Genomic DNA, 22,248 nt, shown 5'->3' with positions numbered 1-22,248 from the left:
ACGCTTGGGATGATTTACTGGATTTTCTACGAGAGGCCAATTCAAACATTAAAAACATCGAATACAAGACAGCAGGAGAACTGTGCTCATTGGATCCGGTTAATGTTTGCAGATATTTCAATCATAGATTTGAGGCTATGATGTCCTTCATCTGCAATAAAAAAAATCCACCCCTTGGAGAAGTAGTGGATTTCTTTTGGAGAAAAGAGTACCAGGCAAGAGGTGCTCCTCATATTCATATGCTGTTGTGGATCAAGGATGCCCCAAAGTTTGGAACAGATGCTGATGAAGCAGTGTTATCTTACATTGAAGAATATGCAACATGTGCTATACCAAAAAGCACAGAAGAGAACAAGTTAAAGGAGCAAGTTTTACGTTTCCAAAGTCATCGGTGTGGAAAATACTGTCGACGGAAATACAAGAGCAAAGAAAAATACTACACTAAATGTCGATTTGGATTTCCTAGAACTGTTCTTTCAAATGGAAGAGTAAACAGTTTTATGTCAGCTGTGAGACATACTATCACAAGAAAATCACCTAAGAATACCTACAACCTAAAAAGAAAAGAAGAATCAAAAAATATAAATGACTACAACCCAGTCATTTTATCCATGTGGAACGCTAACATGGATATACAGTATGTAGCTGACAATTCCATTGCTGTTGCTCGATATGTAACGTCTTACATAACGAAATCAGAAAAAACAGAATTGAAGGAAATGTGGGAAGAGATTTCTCACGAGAAGACTGTCAGTAAGAAGCTGTACAGTTTCAGTTTAAAGATGTTATCGCATAGAGAAATTGGATCCTACGAATGTTCAGATAGGTTATCTTCTGCAAGTCTCTACTCGAAGTCAAGAAGAATAATTTGGGCAAGTTTAGGCCTTGCAGCAATGAGAAATCGGGTACTGAAATCTGTAGGAGAAATTGAATATTTGGCCGAGAATGACCCAGAAAGTACAGATATTTTGAAAACAAACATGTTGGACACATATTATCCCAAGAGAAGTCATCATCTGGAGAACATGTGTCTCTATGAAGTGCTGCAGAATTACATTTATTCACGGAAAGCCGCAGAAGACATCAACAATGGAAAATATAAAGTCGTTGGTGAAGAAGGATGTTTGGTGAAGCAAACAAAAGGAAGTTTGATAAATCACCGGAAGCTGAGTTGCGACACTACTGACAAGAAGGAATTTTACTACTTGGCTCTTTTACAGTTGTTTAAACCATGGCGTACAGAGGATGAACTACTGGGAGAATTCCAGAGCTATGAAGATTCTTTTAATGCTTGCAAAGACAGCATACAATGCAGTACATTCTCAACTTATCTGCAAATGTTAAATGAAGAAATTGAACAGGAAACTACAATTGCAGCAGAAATAGCTAGAGATAGTTCTCAGGACAGCCAAAGTTCAGGAACACTCAGTCAAGATCCCCTAGGACAACCAATCGTTGAAAATGAAGCATCAATAGCCATGAATGAAGTGGAAACGGCTATGAATCAAGCTCAAGAAGAATTTATAGATGTAGAAAATTTGGAAAGACAACTGAATCAAGAGCAGCAACAAATTTATGAAGAGATCAAAAACAAAATTGATCACGGATTTCTACATGAAAAAAAAGAGTGCTCATGCACATCATTTCATCCAATCAGGATGTATGTAAGCGGACAAGCTGGAACTGGAAAAAGTTTCCTAATAAAAGTCATCAGAAGCTACCTAAAGCAAAAAACGGATTCTACTTTGTCTTGTGTGGTTACTGCTCCAACTGGGTTAGCAGCATATAACATAAAAGGAATCACTTTACATCGTTTGCTAATGTTACCAGTGGAGCATGAGAACAAAATACAATTCAACAAGCTAACTGGAGAAGCATCCTTGGAAGTTTCAAGAGTATTGAAGAAGATGCAAGTTCTCATTATTGATGAGGTGAGCATGGTATCAAACTTAATGCTTGCCTTTGTGCATTTAAGAATGCAGCAAATTTTGAAGACAGACTATGACATGTTATTTGGTGGAAAACACGTCATAGTTTTTGGAGATCTTTTGCAACTTACTCCAGTTAAAGGACAACCAGTGTTTAATACTGTCACACATGAAGACACGAAGAAGTCATTGGGAAGCATCGGAAATACAAATATTTGGTCCTTCTTTGAGTACAAGGAACTTACTACTAATATGAGGCAAGCAAACGATGCAGAATATGGAAGTATTCTGAAAGATATCAGGATTGGACTACTCACAGAAGTTGGCAAAAAAACATTACAGAGTCGGCTGCTACATAATTTATTTCCAAAGGAAGAAATAGTTGCAGAGAAGATATACAAGAACATTGCAGAAAACAAAAGTGTCATCTGCTTAATGCCAACTCTACGTGAATGCTCAATATTCAATGAGGAGCTTTTGAAATTGGAAAAGGAAGAGATCAGGAAATTGGAAGCAGTGGACAAAATTGAGGATGGAAGAATTAGTGTCACAGTAACAGGCAAAATGAAAAATAAATTAGACTCACTAGAGAAGAACATCTCCAAAACAGCTGGATTAGAAACATGCTGCACATGGAAACAGAGGGCTGGGGGCAAGGGGGCAAGGCAGGAGCAGCAAGATGACCATGGAGGTCAGGCAGGTTGGGCACTAGAAACAAAACACACCATGGAGAGCAACAATGAGACTATGATGGCATACACACAGACCATGGAGGGAAGGTAGGAGGGGGTCAGGGGCAGCTAGCTGACCACACAGGGAAGGTGGGAGGGGCCATGGCAGCACAGAAGACCATGCATGGCAAGCGGGAGGGTTAGTGGCAGCACAATGGCTATGATGGGCAAGAAGGAGGGTGCAGGGGCATGCACAAAGGACCATGGAGGATAGAAGGGAGGGTCAGGACCTGGGCACAGACAAGAGAGTTCAGGGGAAGGGGCCTCACAACAGACCGTGCGGGGCAGGCAGGAGGAGCAGTTGCAGCACAACAGACCAGGGAGGGCAGAAAGGTGTGGCAGTAAAATGGACCATGGAGGACAGGAGGAAGGGGATAGGGGCATGGCATGTGGACAGGCAGGGTGGAGGTAGCAGGGACAGGTTACAGTCATCTGACAATGCTAGGCAGGTGGGAGGGGAGTGGCAGCTCAACAGAACACTCAGAGTAGATAGGAGTGGCAGGTCCATGGAACATGGTGGGCAAAAAGGATGGAGCAGGGGCATGCACAAAGACATCGGAGGGCAGGGGGAAGGAGAATAGGGGCAGCAAGCTAAGCACAGAGGCTAATCAGGTGGTCAATGATGGGCCATAGAATTGGGCAATGGAGGGCAGGAGGAGTGGACTGGTAAATCATGCTAAATGGAGGGCAGTGGCAGTGCTCCAGCGCGGAGTGCAAAATCCCTCCCTACCGTTGCGGACCAAAAGATCTCACACACGCACACTATCCATACATTCGCTGGTGGGGCCCATAACACCAACACACACTCACCATCAGTCCGTACGAGAGGCGATTATCCTTCCAAGTGCTGGATAATGAGGGAGGAAGATACCACTTTACCCTAATGAGCAACAAACCTACAAACCCTTATACTCATTAGGCCCTAGATTCTACATTTGGTATTCCCCTCATGACCGGGATGGATCTGTTGTAGATTGAAGTGAATTTCTAATACTCTAATTAACCTTTTCATTAACACATTTCAATGAATAAACAACCCAACTCATTTCTGTAGATGTTCAAATCCAAATTTATATTAATATTGCAGATTAAATCATTCATTTGATCAAGTTGCCATTCATATTTACCTATTCTGGCTAAAGTCGTTCTCTATGTCAAATCTGGCAATCTCGCAAATCTATGCCCATCAATTTAGCAGGTAAAGTTCATCAGGATTTTGGGCATTAATTCAGTCCGTCAAAGATTCAGGCTAACAGCTGTCCTGCAGTGTCACCGTCCTCTTCGTCAGCATATCATCAGGAAATCGAAGGAGCGACCCGCCAACCTCTCTATTCTATGGGTTTTATAATAATTTCAATAGCAAAATGCAACAATCTTGAGTTTTAAACTGTTCTGATTAGCTGATCAGGGGGTCAACCTCTCTGTTCCCATAAGGTTTAGTCCATGTCAGCATACTTGCTGGTTCCGGTTCTTTAATAAAGCCTTTTGTCTGTAGCTCTGGCACCTTTCCCAGTGGCCTTGATAAGTACAGCTTGCCTGGGGTCAAGACAGGGCCATTGTTGCTCATCTTTTAGCGCAGGCGCACTTCACCCAAGCCTGGTTCAGCGTCGGCAGTTGGGTTAGGCACTAAAAGCAGCCATCATTTGATAGGCCAGAATAGTCAACTTAAGCAAAGGAACACAAAAACGTAATTAATACATAGAACTGATTAATTAAATGTTATTCCCTCGCTAATACCCATATGTGTGTATCTATCTAGCCAAAAGCAACACTCGATGCGGTTTATACTTACTAAATAAAGCACTAATCACAATTTCATCACCTAAGCGACATATCATGCAATGTTCTAATTATCTCATTAATATGCGTACAAAATTTAGTTCACGTCATTAATTAGGCTCTCTTGTGTGTCTGGTAGCCATTTTGGGAGATTTATTTGTTATGAAGTTTCCTAATTTCCTCATTTACTGCAGTCTCCTCAGTAGGAAATGCTTTGTTTTTTACTTTGATTCCATCAAGAAGGTATTCAGATATGTCACACATTTGCCATAAATTCTGAATGTTAGCACTCTAGTTGCTCATTAGATCACTGTAGTAAAGCTACTGCTCACCACGGAAGTCTACTGCTGGTATTAAAAGTGGATGTTTCAGTCTGCATATCAGAAGTTTTTAATGAAATAGAAGAGGATTTGAGAAGTCACTCAAAATGTGCCCTAATTTTTCTTTCTTCAGCACTAATCATAATTTCTATGGCAAAATTAACCCCCTCATTGTGTTCCTTTTTAAATTAAATGTTTTAAGTGTTACCAGTTTTTTCCAATCAAGATGGCTTCAGGTGTGCCATACTTTTGTCATAAGTAAGACAGTAAGCGCTCTAGTTGTTCTTAAGAAAACTCTGGAACATTCTGTCATTGGGCTATACTTGGGCTACATCTGGGTGATATTTGGGCTACATTTGGGCTCTTTTGTCTCTGGTGGCCATCTTAGGAGATTTATTTGTTATGAAGTTTCCTAATTTCCTGCAGTCTCCTCAGTAGGAAATACTTTCAGTTTTTTTACTTTGGTTCCATCAAGGCGGCATTCAGATGTGTCACACATTTGCTATAAATTCTGAATGTTAGCACTCTAGTTGCTCATTAGATCACTGTAGTAAAACTACTGCTCACCAGGGAAGTCTGCTGCTGGTATTGAAAGTGGATGTTTCAGTCTGCATGTCAGAATTTTTTTATGAAACAGAAGAGGATTTGAGAAGTCAAAATGTGCCCTAATTTTTCTTTCTGCAGCACTAATCATACTTTCTATGGCAAAATGAACCCCCTCATGTTGTTCCTTTTTAAATTAAATGTATTAAGAGTTACCACCTTATGCCAACCAAGATGGCTTCAGGTGTGCTATACGTTTGTCATAAGTAGGACTGTTAGCGCTCTAGTTGTTCTTTAGAACACTCTGGGAAACTGCAGTAGAACACAAAGGAATCAACTGACAGTCTCTGCCCTTGCTGGATGTACATGTTTTACTGAGAATGTCAGACTTCATTCTCACATGACTGAGAAAGATATTGTGAATTTACAGAAAATATGCTCTCAGTTTAGCTTATAGATCACCTTCCAAACCTCTGTGGGAAAAGCATGAGAAAATAGTTCTCTCAAACATGATTCATGATATCACAGCAGAAGGCTTTTTCACATGGTAAAATCACCTTAGAACACACCACAATTCCTAAAATGAGCATGGTACCATCAACAAATGATTTATAATGTAACTAAAGTCTTAAAACCTTCTATTAACTGCAATGCTTTTTAATGAGGTGCTATCATGTATATTGGTCCCAAGATGGCTGCCAACACTTCTTGGATGAAGTGCTGACAGACAATCAGATCTCACGATGAGATGTGTGGTTAGGCTCCGCCCAGATATACATGTGATTTTACTTTTGATTTTCTCAGGAACTACTGAACGGATTTACACCATATATGCAAAAGGCACATGCCTGACCTGAGGACTACCTCTTTGCCAAATTTCAAGTAATTCTGTTCAGCCGTTCAGGCTGTACCTTCGACTAAAGGTCCTATGGGAAAATGCATGGGGAAAACGTGTTTTGGGACCCCCTTTTTTCTCGGCCCCTGCTTGACGAACCACCCCGAGACTTTCAGGGTAGGAGCTGAGCGGAGCGCCCCATTAGTTTTGAAAATTCCACGAAGATAAGTCAACCGGCGCCAAAGTTATTCAAAATAGAATTTTCAGATTTCCTATGGGAACTCGGTCCCAACTATAACTATCTACTGGCGACCGCCAGTAGATAATACATACATACATACATACATACATACATATATTCAATGAAAAAACCATAGGTTTCACACACGTTATAGTTAGGAATTATCATTTACAAAACCTTGCAAATTCGCTTAAAAAACCATAGGTTTCACACATGTTATAGTTAGATGTACATTACACTCGTAAAAAAACAATGAAATTCCACGTTATAGTTAGATCAGGTAACTATAACTTGCGCGCCCACAATAAACTGCTGATGACGTCACATAGTACATCACTCATGACATGGTCAGTGACATCACTCATGACATCAATGATGACATCTGAAATTACACATTGTGGATTGCGGTCGCGCAAGTTATAGTCCCACAAGGACAAAACAAATTATTTTTATTTTTTTTTTTAAATCGCGGGATGCGCTTAGGATCCCGCTGCCGAAAAAAACCCGAAGTGCTTGTTTTTAGTTAGCTCCCGGGGGCAATATGTATATTATAATGGGGGTCCCAGAGGGGCCCACCAGCCCTGGGGACCGCTACCCCCGGGGCTTATCTGAATTAGGGGGGTGGGGGGGCTCCCAGCCCCGGGGACCGCCACCCCCCCGGGCTTTTAAAAAAATAAATAAACCTGTGATTACCCTCCCCCCCAACATGCCCCGGGACCACCACCTCCCCGGGGCACTAATGTAACATAGGGGGTCCATTACGGACCCCCAAGCCCTAGGGACCACCACCCCTGGGGCTTTAAATTAAGTGGGAGGGGGGCCACGTGGCACCCCTCCTGGAGCCCTTGATGACCCTGGGGACCGCCACCCCACAGGGCCGGCTACTGCAGTGTCCCGGGGTGATCACCCTGCCATTGAAAACTGCTTTGCTTCATTGAAGCAAAGCAGATTGCTTTTCCGTATGGGGAGCAGCATGTTAGCCACTACCCATGTGGAAAAGCAATCCAGGCTCCCGCAGGAGGCGGGGAGCCGGCTGGGACCGTGGGGAGTTTGGGACCCCCCCACGGTCCCAAACGAGGTGGCCAGGCCCCGGGGGATGGGGTCCCCGGGCCTGAAATTGGCCACGGGAGGGGTACCATGCGGCCCCCTTCCTGTAAATATTTTTTTAAAATTTCAATTTGTGGGTGATGCCCTGGGGGATGGGGTCCCCAGGGCCCCAAAAAAGTAAAAGGAAGGGGGGCCACACAGCCCCCCTTTCAAAAACAATTCTTATTAAAAAAAGGCACGATCGACCCTAGGCCCCGCCCCCTCACAAACACTCTGCAAGTGCGTTTTAAATTGGGGAATTAATTCCCCTTCAATACTGGGGGCCAAGTAGCCCACCAGGTGCTTCCAGGAAGTGCCACTGCGCTGCGTTGCAGAGAAGTGGTGCAGGCCGTGCGCTTTTTTACATCTCTCTGCTACGCAGCTCTGTGTCGCTTACTGGATGTACCTAATGGGCTGGTTGGACTCTACAGACCCTCAGGATTAAAGGGGAATAATTTCCCCAATTTAAAATGCACCACAGGGCGTGTTTGCACAGTGGTGAAGGGAGGGGATGGTGTAGGAAAGTGGGTCTATATATACTGGACCGTAGTAAAATCAGCCGAACTACGATTTCCGATTTACTCACCTGTTATCAGGAGAGACTTCAGTGCTGCATCTTTAAGGCCAGTACCGATCCTGAAAAGTAATTCTAACTGTACTTACCAGTAACTTGAATTTCCTTCCATAGGCTAGTTTCACTTAGAAATTCTTCTACGTGTGGAGTTTTGGAACTTACAAATATTCCTCTAAAATCAGCAGTACTACAAATTCTGATTTACTCACCTGTTATCAGGAGAGACCTCAGTGCTGCATCTTTGAGCCCAATACTGATCCAGAAAAGTAATTCTAACACTTATAAATTCACCCAGGCACTCTCCTTGCAGTACTCTAATCATTCAGTCAGTATCCAAGTACTCATGCAGCGAGCCAGGCATTAGCACATGGACTGCCTCAAACCCCTATCCACTATGCATGCAGTCCCGTAACTAACCAACACACTTAAAGTTCTGCACTTATACATTCAACAAAAAAAAATTCAGTTTCAATATTTTACATAGCATTATTTCCATTTATATTAAAATTATATGTAATTTAAAAAATAAAATATGTAAAAATAAAGAGTAAAAAAACTGTAGAAAATCAATATAAAAAAACATAACTATTATTACATTTAAAAATTATCATTTAAAAAGCCTTCAAAATTCACTGACAAAAACCATAGGTTTCAGGGCTGTTCTAGTTAGCTGGACATTTCACTCGTACAAAACCATTGAAATTCCTCCGTTATAGTTAGTTGTACTCACTATAACTCGCGCGCCCACAATCCACTGTTGATGTCACATATTACATCATTCATGACATGGTCAGTGACATCACTGATGACATTATCCACGTGACAATCAGATACACCTCATCATACACTAGTATAACCTTTCATCACTCACTGTAAAATACAGAGTACCATATTTGAATCCATTGACACACCAATACAAGTTTCTAAAATACCCTCTCAGTGATTCCTAGATCTACACACACATCTAAGCACTTGCCTATAGATTCACTCATACATGCTGTCAATGATCAATATCAAATATACTTATACACCTATATCGACATTACACACCAGCACACATCCTATTCACTTATGCAGTCATCCTACTCATTTATGCAAACCATGAATCATACTTCCATTTACTCAGCTATACACTTATACAAACACCACTTCATTTATTCATATAGATAGTAACTCATACTTCGTGTGTTATAAAATCACTATTACAAGTATACAGTTATCCATACAGTCACTCATACAATCATTGAGTCTTATGTATACTTATTTATATACAACTGTCACATTCACAGCCTTTTGTTTTTCTAGTTTGTTGGACATGTACCATTGAGAGATATATTTCCTCATCAGCACACCCATTAAGCTATTCACTCACCCAAACAACTGTTATAAAATGTAGTCTTAACCTCATACCTACTGAATCAACTATTCACACATCTTTCGGCAGTCACACACCCCCACCGAACCACACACACACATTCACTCTCCCATGCAAATACTCCGTTAACTAATCAATAACTAATATAGACTTTCACATAGCTAGTAACCAACTGGTGCAGCAGTTTACACAACAACTGACAAAGTGATACAGATATTCACACAGTTTAGTCACTATTCAATATATTTAGTGAGACACTTTAAATTAGTCACTTAGACAGTCAATCACAGTGCTACTAAATCCTCCATGCAGATATTTATATATCCACTCATTCTTCAATGCAGATTGCTATATATATATATACATATATATATATTCACTGAAAAAACCATAGGTTTCAGGGGTGTTATAGTTAGCTGGACTTTTCACTTGTACAAAACCATTGAAATTCCCCCGTTATAGTTAGTTCAGCTAACTATAACTCGCGCGCCCGCAATGCACTGCTGATGACGTCACATATTACATCACTCATGACATGGTCAGTGACATCACTCATGACATCACTGATGACATCTCAAATGACATCACTGATGACATCACTGATGACATCATCCTTGTGATAGAGTGGCAGACCTCCTCTCACCCTAATATAACCTTTGATACACACATTCAAAAATAGAGACTAAAATTTTCAAAACAATGGACATACCAATACCAGTTACAACAACCTCTTCAGTAATTCTAAGATCCACATACACATCCACTCATTCACCAACAGTCCTATACAGTCACTCATACATGTACTCACTCATCATATGTACTCATACACCTATACATCCTGTTACACAATGCCACTCATCCATAGAGTTACTCACACACATAGTCACTCATGCTAATAAAGAATCAAACATACATTTACTTGCATATACAGTTATACACACACCACCATACTTACTTCTACGGAAACTTACACATACTTAGTCTTTTAAACAATCACTTATAGAAACACATACTTATTCATACAGGAACTCTTTCAATCTCTCACTCTCACATATACTCACATATATACACCAATAGTCACATATACTAGTTTAAAACATATGTAGTTACTCATAAAGACACTATAGAGACAGTCATTCACTCACTAACACACCCATACACACACTCATCCACCCATACAGTCCTGCACACATGCTGTGTTCAACACATACAGTGAGTCACTCATTCATGCACCTATGCACTACGTAATACCCCCCACCGAACCATGCAGACACTCAGACTGATACTCAAAAAACCAACTAATAACCTATATAGACACCCATGTAGCTTCTCACCAACCCATGCAGCCACTTATACACAAAGTGAGAGACTGATACAGATATTTACATATTTAAACATTACTCACTAAGCCATGTATTCACTATGATACACTTAATCAGTCAGTTACACAATCAATTTTTCAAAAACAAATCATCCATTTAGACACTTATATACCCATTTATTCTTCCATCGACCTTGAGATATACATATATAAAACATATTTAATTTTCAGAAAAACACACATTCACTGGATGATGTCATCAGTGATGTCATCAGTGATGTCATTTGAGATGTCATCAGTGATGTCATGAGTGATGTCACTGACCATGTCATGAGTGATGTAATATGTGACGTCATCAGCAGTGCATTGCGGGCGCGCGAGTTATAGTTAGCTGAACTAACTATAACGGGGGAATTTCAATGGTTTTGTACAAGTGAAAAGTCCAGCTAACTATAACACCCCTGAAACCTATGGTTTTTTTCAGTGAATTTCTGAGGTTTTTTAAATGCTAATTCCTAACTATAACGTGCCTGAAACCTATGGTTTTTTCTGTGAATTTTAAAGGTTTTTTAAATGCTAATTTCTAACTATGCCTACAGAGATAGGACATGTGAAGAAAGAAGAAAAAATGCACAGAAAGAAACAAAAGAAGTGCAGAAAGAAGCAACAGAAGTCCTCAAATACGAAGATAAGTGCAGGAAGAAGGATAACGTGCAGAAAGAACAAAAAGAAGAGCAGAAAGAAGCCTTGTTGCAAAATCATCCTGTACCCTCAACTTTTTCAGACGGATACTGGTGGTAACTGAGTCTGACTAACCAGTCCTAGAGCCAGTGCTATGTTAAAAGACACTTAGAATACAGTGAAAACACCTACATACACTAGAGAACATTATGCGTTGGGGGTCCCCCTGTGATTAGCATGACCTCCTCTGTAAGCCCCTAGTATATAATAGGGCATGGGGATTAAAACTACCTCTTAAAACAGGCCACAGGGCGTTTTTGCACACGTTAACTCAGGCCCCGTCCCCTCCCTTTACCACTGTGTAAACTAGCCCTGTGTCCATTTTTAGTTGGGAGATTAAGTTCATTTGAATCCTGAGGGTCCCTAGGGTCCAACTAGCCCACTAGGTACCTCCAGTAAGTGCCACAGAGCTGCGTTGCAGAGAGGTGTAAAAAGTGGCACGGCCTGGACCACCTCTCTGCAATGCAGCTCAGTGGCGCTTACTGGAAGCACTTGGTGGGCTAGTTAGCCCCCAGGGGCCCTCAGTATTGAAGGGAAATTATATCCCCAATTTAAAACGTGCCATAGTGCGTGTTTGCACACGTCACCTCAGGCCCCGTCCCTCCCTTCACCACTGTGTAAACGCGCCCTGTGGCTGTTCTAAGTTGAGAGATTAAGTCCCCTTGAATCCTAAGGGTCCCTAGGGTCAAACTAGACCACTAGGTACCTCCAGTAAGCGCCACAGAGCTGCGTTGCAGAGAGGTGTAAAAAGGGGCTTGGCCTCAGAACACCTGGCTGCAGCGCAGCTCCCTGGCGCATACTGGAGATGCCTGTTGGGGGCGCGTTTGCAGAGTGCTGCACGGAGGGGGCATGGCCTACGGCACGATGCCAGTCTTTTATTTATTTTAGTTTTTTAAGAAGGGGGGCTGTTTGGTTCCCCTTCTTATTCTAATTTATTGGCCCTGATGACCCCATCCCCCAGGGCCAGTCTCCTAATTATATTTTTTTGACCCCAATCCCCAGGGCCGGCCACTGTTTTTTATTATTTTTAAAAAATATATATTTATAGACACACCTAGGACATGCTGGACAAACCGTACGTACCTATCACCATGACGATTTGCGTGATATTCATTAAAAGGCAACTATGCATGCAATGAATCCACGTGGAATGTATTTACACCACTAGTGAAGCTCTGACATGTCTGATGCCCTACCGTGCCTAATCCCGGTAGACACCCTTGTCGTTTATTTATACAAACATGGGTAGCTATTGACGGGCACATTTAATACACATGCACACCAAGCCATTCAAAGGGGATTCGACAAAAATTCGACCAAAACTATGCAAGAAACCCCCCTCACGGTTAATAAAACACACATCCGGATGTGTAATACTTTTTATTTGACTCTCTGGAAAGGGGACGAACATCACTTGAGAATCACAGGGCGCTCCTGACAGAGCCCAATGCTGTGTTACACCCACCATTGCCTGCCGAGTGCCACACACCTCTGTGTTGTATTCCACTAGCTAGTGCATATGCTATGACACTCTCTAGCCCATGTGCACTGTAACACCACCCCGTGAATATGTCATGCCACACTTGTCTTCGCACGGGTTATATTGCCCCATCTAACGTGCCTTCCTCGATGCCTATGTTATAACGCACAGTGCTATGCCATACATATTACAATCTGGGATCCATATCTTTGTCACAGTGCATATGCAACGTTACACTCCCCAGCACATATTTTATATTACAACTTTAAAGACTAGTTAGGTTACACAACACTGCCCTGTGCATATTACACTCCAAGGCGCATATCGCATAGCACGCGCTAGTGCCTGTGCTATCTCGCACTCTCCAATGAATCTGTCATTGCGCACAATGTATTGCATATTATATTTCACGCCCGGTTCATCTTATATCACACTTTTTGGTGCATAGTTTATACCATACACTATATCTAGTTTTCATTTTCAATCGTGCTCTCAGGACTATGTTCTATATAACACTGTGTTCACCTACCCTTTTCACAGGCATTACATTTTGCGATAGGGGGTGGAGGGTCAGGGGGTGTTTCTGCCAAGTGAGCCTGGAGTCACAGTCACAAACGTCCTCTTCTTCCTGAATAAAAGTGAGATTATGCTGCATACTTGTTCATATTTTAAGTAGTTCGCACAGACACAATGTTTTAAAAACAATAAAGTTCCTAATACCCGCCTTCTCAGAACAGTTAGCTTGCTGCCCCATCCCCTTCCTCCCTATCCTCTGTTGTGTGAATCCATGGACTAGCCTCCTCCCTCCTGCCATGCATGGTCTGATGTGCTGCCACTGCCCTCAATTTAGTATGATGTACCAGTCCACTCCTCCTGCCCTCCATTGCCCAATTCTATGCCCCATCATTGACCTCCTGCTTAAATTCTGTGCTTAGCTTGCTGCCCCTATTCTCCTTCCCCCTGCCCTCCGATGTCTTTGTGCATGCCCCTGCTCCATCCTTTTTGCCCACCATGTCCCATGGACCTGCCACTCCTATCTACTCTGAGTGTTCTGTTGAGCTGCCACTCCCCTCCCACCTGCCTAGCATTGTCAGATGACTGTAACCTGTCCCTGCCACCTCCACCCTGCCTGTCCACATGCCATGCCCCTATCCTCTTCCTCCTGTCCTACATGGTCCATTGTACTGCCACACCCTTCTGCCCTCCCTGGTCTGTTGTGCTGCAACTGCTCCTCCTGCCTGCCCCGTGTGGTCTGTTGTGAGGTCCCTTCCCCTGAACTTTCTTGTCTGTGCACAGGTCCTGACCCTCCCTTCTATCCTCCATCGTCCTTTGTGCATGCCCCTCCACCCTCCTTCTTGCCCATCATAGCCATTGTGCTGCCACTAACCCTCCCACTTGCCATGCATGGTCTTCTGTGCTGCCATGGCCCCTCCCACCTTCCCTGTGTGGTCAGTTAGCTGCCCCTGACCCCCTCCCACCTTCCCTCCATGGTCTGTGTGTATGCCATCACAGTCTCACTGTTGCTCTTCATGGTGTGTCTTGCTTCTAGTGCCCATCCTGCCTGACCTCCATGGCTATCTTGCTGCTCCTGCCCTGCCCCCTTGTCCCCAGCCCTACTCCCTCCCTCCTGGCTTGTCTGTTCCATTGTAATGCCCCTGATCCGTCCCTCCTGCCCTTTATGGTCTGTTATGCTGCAGCTTTCTCTCCTGTCTGTCCATTATGGTCAGCTAGCTACCATTGCCTCTTGCCCCTCTGTTCTCTGTTGTCCATGTGCATGGTCCTGTCCCCTCCCTCTTGCTTTCTATGGATTGTTGTGCTGCACTCCCGTCCTGCATGCCCTGTGTGGTGTATTGTGCTGCTGCAAACCCTGATGCCTGCCCTGCAGGGTCAGTTTGGTGCACCTCTCCATGTGCCTCCTGTCCTCTGTTATCCAAGTCCATGTCCCTATCCCATTTCCTTCCATGATCCAATGTACCATACTTGCGAACATTTTGAACTTGGTAAGAGGGAGATTTTGAAAAAAAACTGGGGTATTGATTTTCCCCTTTGAGTTACATTGAAAAAGAGGATATTGTAGACAGGAGACAGATCAAATAAAGCCCATTTGAGCTTAAAAACATTGGACGTTTCCTGGCTGAATCGGGTCTGTTGGCATGTATGGTTGTACTACCATTGCCTCTTCCTTCTGCCCACAATGTACATTGCCACAGCCTTGAAGGAGGGTAGATTTTGTATCACAGGGGCCCCCTGGCCCGTTCTGTCCACACCTGAAGTATGAGACCCTTGTCCTTGCCCTGCCAGCTGCATTTGTAGGCCGTATTAAATTGACCAGCGGGTCCTGTGTTGCTATATATTTATCCTGAGACATCCTTACCACTCAGCCAGCATAAAACCCCTGTGTAGGCCCTTCTGTTCAATATGTAGGCCTCTTTGTTAAATTGACCATAGCTCTGCAATTTTAGTGTATAGCAGTCTGAAGGCAGGTCTGCGAGGCCTTCTGCTCCAAACTAGTAGCCCCCACCCTACCCGAGTGCTCCGTGCTCGGTATCAAAGTTCAACATCCCCCTGAAGCTGTCGACATACAGTAGGCTGCATCCTGGACTGGTACTTGCTTCCTGGGCAGGTTTCCCGCTTTTAAGGAAGTGGCAACCGCAGAGCGTCAAGTTAGGAGAACTGATGAAATTTTATACATGAATATATTGAATTCCCGTACAATACCCATTATTTTCTGCTTGCTCTATGGAACTTACGATAAGCGATTGGCCTGAGAGACTGACCTTTTCACCCAGTCCATTGTCAGCATTAAGTGGGTAAATGACGAAATGTCTGGTAAAATCTGCAGACGAAGCTTTTTGGTAGCATACGTAGGTAGATGTAGCGTGCAAAGGAGCCCACAAAATGATATAAAAAGGGAGCACCCACAGATATCGACGGACTACCTCGCCGTCTGTATGTAGGTTAACAGGCAGTGCAGGTTTTACCCAAGAGCTGGGAGCTCTTGTCTTCCTTTGCTTAAAATGTCTTGCTCTGCTTTGCGTATCTTATTCTATTTTACCTATATGAAATGTCATGTTATGTTTAACCATTGTTCTCTTTACTTTTGCATTTAAAAGATTTTGTATTGTAATTGCAGGAATGCTTGCTCTAAGAGTAAACGTGAGTGTTCCTAGGTAACATTTTCCTTGGTGTAACTTGTTTCTCATGATGCATTTATAGATGTGTTTTCTCTCTCTCTCTGTCAGTACATTAATTGAGATACAGAGAATATCATGACAGCTGTATGATTATCTGGATTCTGTATTTTGTACTTTGTCTCTATTCTGCGGTTTCTTTGAAGTTGCATCTTCTCATTAAACTGCCATTGTATTCTGCCTCCAATTCCATGTCTCATATGTCTGTTTTCTTCATTTTTGGAGCAAGCGTTCCTAGGCACCCCGGCTCAAATTAAGGTGCCCCTTTTGTCCCTGACTCACTCTCCTGCTCAGTTCTGTGGTGGCTCCCGGGGATCTGGGGACCGCCCCTAGCTTCCTTGACCCGTAATAGATCTTCCCTCCAACAGCCTCTCTTGCAAGTCCTGTATTGTTGGTTTGTTGCCCCTGCCCCCCTTTCCACTGCCCTCCATAGTCTGTTGTGCTTCCACGGCCCTTCCTGCCTGCTCAGTGTGGTTAAATTGTTGCCTTTGCACCCTCCTACCTGCCTTCAATTTTCAGAGTCCGTGCCCCTGGCCTCTGCCTCTCAACAGTATCCTAATGAACAACTAGATTGCTAACATTCTATATTTATTACAAAAGTGTGGAACGCCTGACATCATCTTGATGTAATCAAAACTGTAATACCTAGAGCATTTCCTTTAGAAATTACATATATGAGAGGGTCTTATTGGCATCAAAATTATGGTTAGTGCTCTAAAAGACTAAAATAAGGACATATTTTCTGAGTTTTCAAATAGCGACAAAGCACTTTTAAATTATTTGTTATCTTTATGTTTTTTATCCAGTTGACCACTTGATTAAATTTTGCACTTAGGGGAGAGGATGTGGTGTTACTTCCAGAACTGCAGACTTTGCAACTGGGGAACCAGGTTGAAGTTTCTGCTTCAGCTCGACATTCTGTGATTCTGGTCAAATCACTTAGTCTCCCCATGTCTACAACCAAAATGAATTTGTTCTTGTGTGATGTAACCAATGCTCATGTAAAGCACTCCAATACCTGACAAGTCTGCACTATATAACACTGCAAAAACACAAAATAATAAGTGTTTTGCACACTTCTGTCATTGGGCTATATTTGGGCTACATCTGGGTGATTTTGGGCTACATTTGGGCTCTTTTGTCTCCGGTGGCCATCTTGGGAGATTTATTTGTTATGAAGTTTCCTAATTTCCTCATGTACTGCAGTCTCCTCAGTAGGGAATGCTTTCAGTTTTTTACTTTGATTCCATCATGACGGTATTCAGATATGTCACACATTTGCCATAAATTCAGAATGTTAGCACTCTAGTTGCTCATTAGATCACTGTAGTAAAACTACTGCACCATGGAAGTCTGCTCCTGGTATTAAAAGTGCATGTTTCAGTCTGCATGTCAGACTTTTTTAATGAAATAGAAGAGGATTTGAGAAGTCACTCAAAATGTGCCCTCATTTTCTTTCTTCAGCATTAATCATAATTTCTATGGCAAAATGAACCTCCTCATTGTGTTCCTTTTTAAATTAAATGTTTTAAGTGTTACCAGTTTATTCCAATCAAGATGGCTTCAGGTGTGCCATACTTTTGTCATAATGAAGACAGTAAGCGCTCTAGTTGTTTTTAAGAACATTCTGGGACATTCTGTCATTGGGCTATACTTGGGCTACATCTGGGTGATATTTGGGCTACATTTGGGCTCTTTTGTCTCTGGTGGCCATCTTGGGAGACTTATTTGTTATGAAGTTTCCTAATTTCCTCATTTACTGCAGTCTCCTCAGTAGGAAATACTTTCAGTTTTTTACTTTGATTCCATCAAGAAGGCATTCAGATGTGTCACACATTTGCCATAAATTCAGAATGTTAGCACTCTTTTTGCTCATTAGATCACTGTAGTAAAGCTACTGCTCACCAGGGAAAACTGCTGCTGGTATTGAAAGTACATGTTTCAGTCTGCATGTCAGAATTTTTTAATGAAATAGAAGAGGATTTGAGAAGTCACTCAAAATGTGCCCTAATTTTTCTTTCTGCAGCACTAATCATACTTTTTATGGAAAAATGAACCCCCTCATTTTGTTCCTTTTTAAATTAAATGTTTTAAGAGTTACCACTTTAATCCAAGCAAGATGGCTTCAGGTGTGCCATACGTTTATCATAAGTAGGACTGTTAGCGCTCTAGTAGTTCTTTGGAACACTCTGGGAAGCTGCAGTAGAACACAAAGGAATCAACTGACAGTCTCTGCCCTTGTTGGATGTACATGTTTTACTGAGAATGTCAGACTTCATTCTCACATGACTGAGAAAGATAATGTGAATTTACAGAAAATATGCTCTCAGTTTAGCCTATAGATCACCTTCCAAACCTCTGTGGTAAAAGCATGAGAAAATATTTTTCTCTCAATCATGATATCCCAGCAGAAGGCTTTTTCACATGGTAAAATCACCTTAGAACATACCACAATTCCTAAAATGAGTATGGTACCATCAACAAATGATTTATAATGTAACTAAAGTCTTAAAACCTTCTATTAACTGCAATGCTTTTTAATGAGGTGCTATCATGTATATTGGTCCCAAGATGGCTGCCAACACTTCTTGGATGAAGTGCTGACAGCCAATCAGATCTCAGGATGAGATGTGTGGTTAGGCTCCGCCCACATATATATATGCATTTAAATGCTATTTTCTCAGGAAATACTGAACAGATTTACACCAAACCTACAAAAGGCACTTCCTTGACCTTATGGCTACCTCTCTGCCAAATTTCAAGTAATTCTGTTCAGCCGTTCGGGCTGTAGCTGTGTCTAAAGGTCCTATGGAAAAATGCATGGGGAAAACGCGTTTTGGGACCCCCCTTTTTTCTCAGCCCCCGCTTGACGAATCCCCCCGAGACTTTCAGGGTAGGAGCGGAGCGTAGCGCCCCACCTATTTTGAAAAATTCGCGAGGATTCGTCGACCGGCGCCAAAGTTATTCAAAATAGAATGTTGCGGATTTCCTATGGAAACAGGGTCCTAACTATAACTACCTACTGGCGACCGCCAGTAGGTAATATATATATATATATATATATATATATATATATTCCAACAAGGTTTGCCCGCACGGAGCCTGGACCATCTCCAGGGCGGTCATGGCGTTTGGGGGTGGACAACCTCCAATTATATCCAGCACAAACCTCCAATCTTCAGAAAAAGAGGCACGCCAAACCAAAACTTCAAGATCAGCTTGTATTTTAATCCAATAGAAAAAGCAGCCTTCTTTCATCCTTACGCGTTTCAGCTAAGTGGTTAGCCTTGTTCACAGGTGAGTTGCATCATGGATTTGCGGCGAAACAACTTGGTTTATACGCCTTCGGTTGGACTACTACAGTACTACGTAGCCCCTACATACCACAAATCCCAGCATGCATTGTGTAATGGTCAGTCCGGAAAAAGGGATCCTTGGTAACTGAAATTCATGAGGTTAGAAAATGGGATTAGGACTCTGCCCTGCAGCAAACGTGAAGAGCAGAATGCGCTAAGAAAGACTGAGCATGGCTCAGCCTTCTAACATCGTATGAGTGATGAGGGCTAGCAATATGAAATTTTAAGTCCCTTAAAATGGAAAAATTGAAGCTGTTCATTATATGGGGAGCAATTATATCTATTAATGAGGAGATTAATTCACCTGGATGCTGGTAAATAAGAGCCCCCAGAAAAAGCCAAAATGGGACCAAGGCATAGTACAGAGACGATCATTTCAATGCCCTCCACTGCAGCAGTTTGACAGGAAGCAGTGTAAGTTCTGTTTGATAGATGATCATCAGTTCACCTTTAGGGATAGCCAGAGTAACATCAAGAGGTGAGGAATCCCAGTGGCAAGTCTCTGTAAAGAATATGGCATCAGGCTGAGGGTCACGTGAAGTCTAAAATACCGGCACGATGCCTGGGCAGGGGTATATCATGAAAAAACTGGACTATTGCTGGCCTAGATGCCAAGAGGTCTCATATTGATGACAGACTGACAATATAGCTGCTAAAATAAGTGAACAGTTCTCTATTCACAACCAGGGTTCTGCATGCTTTGGACATGTTGAGGTTACAATAGAGTGAGCAGGGTCTAAAACTCTGTTTCCCTACAGATTTCTAAGATGAAACAAACCCCTAGCAGCAACATTTCAGGTTCAAATGCTAGAACTGCAAACAAAGTAGACATACATGCACACATACCTTACCCTGTGTCCAGAGTTTGCCCAAGTGGGTAATATTTTCCAAGACCTCAATGAGGTAGCAGAAGAGACTCAGACTAACAAAAATACCAGTACGTAATCCATGTGTTACAAGACCTAGAGTGAGGTGGAACACTCACCTTGTACTGGATGATCAGCACATTGTCATAGCTCTGGTTGCCCTTGTAGGCGTAGAGGACCTTTTGGACATTTTCCCAGTTGTCAGTTGCATTTTCCAGAAAGGGGCAGATCTACCAAAAGATTAAACAGTCAATTAATCTGAAAATAAGACAATGAGGGAGGCCCTGCAGCATTAATATGGATTCCCATCAGCCGCATTTCTCGATATCCCCAGTTTATTAAAACTAGATATTGTATTGTATTGTATTGTAATTGCATTTATATCGCACTTGCTACCCCCGATATGATGCCAGTCTTTATCTTTGAAAGCTTTTCAGTATATCAGCAAACCACTCCAGGAACTTCACAATGCAGGCTTATTCTTCACCAGACATAATTACCTTATGTGAGCTGGGAGTCTGCAAAACAAGCATCAAGTATGAAACCTGTCTCATTGTGATGCCTCATGGATTTTATTCAAACTTCTGAGGAGGAAGTCCTATATTTTTGAAGAAGTGTCAAATTTTGGCTCAAACCCCTAAAAGTCACAATGGTAGACTCGTAGCGCAGGAATGTCTATGCATATGGGGCACCATTCCAAAATTCCAATAAAGGATCTATGTTATAAACATCAGAAAGTTTTTGTGAGCTTTCTTTTTCAAACTGATAATGCAAGGGTTGGAGTGACACTGCCTTTGAATATTGTACCCAGTGTGTGATCCTTTTTTTCTCTCAAGTATGGCCAGAGTGAAATCAGGAATGGGGGAAAAGATAGTGTGGTCCAGGCCGTAGATCGGACCTCTCCCCGGGATCCTTCAAGGGGTGCTTAGGTGTCTTCACAGCCGGAATATGCAGCTGACAATAGACTGGGACATGGAACAACAATGTAATGCATACAGTACAACCCTTCCACAACTTGTGTGATAGCTGCTAACTGCGGATTCCGTGACACACACAACACTACCTGTAGAGTTAAAACACAACTGAAAATAATGCATTTCCACCTTGATGCCTGTGAAGCAAAGCACAAATCTGTCTCACTTTTGACACCTCAAGTTCTATTTATAGCAGTAGAATGCAATTCCTGGAATCGGCTCGATGGGAAACCTGAAAAAAGTAAATGGGACCATGTGGAAATCCTACTTGCAGAAAAAGTCAAATTTTGTATCAAAAGCCTTACACCTTGCTATGATAGGCTCTTGGTCAATGACATCAAAGGTGTACTTAGCACAATTTAGGATTTCCTAGAATGGATCAATGTATGAACCATTTGATTCAGACACACAGGGTAAATTCAGGACAATGATAAAATTCGTGATTTGTTTTAGCAAAAGACCAGTTATAATGGGGTCATACATTGCATCGCAGATGCCGGCCACACCTTTGCTGAAGAAGATATACGCATGAGTATGGTCAGTATTGGTAAATGCGTGGTCTGCCGAGGCAAGGCCTTCTGTCCCTTGGGATGTCGGTGAGATTGGTGCCTTTTAATACATCAATTTGTAAAGGCCATGGTCAGTTGGATATAAATTGGATGACGTTGGAGAGGTCAATGAAGGTTGCATACATTAGCTTTAAAGTTTTGACAATCTTGCATGTCCAGAACCCATTTAACAATACTAGTCCCAGCTGCAGCCTGTGCATGCAAGTGCAGTAGGGCTGTGGGGATTTCGACAGATGCCGACAATTATTTATTTATTTAATTTTTCCTCATGGTCATCTGTCGAATTCCCCTCCAAACCGGCCCCACCGCCTCACTGCTCTTACCTGCATGGGCCGCTC

General features: G+C 42.4%; 1 protein-coding gene across 1 annotated transcript in view; it reads right to left on the bottom strand.

Moving 5' to 3' along the window:
- Positions 1 to 22,248, bottom strand: part of LOC146869470 (acidic mammalian chitinase-like) — a 181,710-nt gene that overhangs the window by 66,379 nt on the left and 93,083 nt on the right. The window contains exon 8 of the mRNA XM_085636615.1: positions 20,487 to 20,597. Within this exon, the coding sequence (XP_085492741.1) occupies positions 20,487 to 20,597 (111 nt within the window). The remainder of the gene's footprint in view (positions 1 to 20,486; positions 20,598 to 22,248) is intronic.

The sequence above is a fragment of the Triturus cristatus genome, chromosome 1_1, assembly GCF_964204655.1.
Source record: "Triturus cristatus chromosome 1_1, aTriCri1.1, whole genome shotgun sequence".
NCBI lineage: Eukaryota > Metazoa > Chordata > Amphibia > Caudata > Salamandridae > Triturus > Triturus cristatus.
Note: the sequence above shows the minus strand (reverse complement) of the source record. Positions and strands in the feature narration are given on the sequence as shown.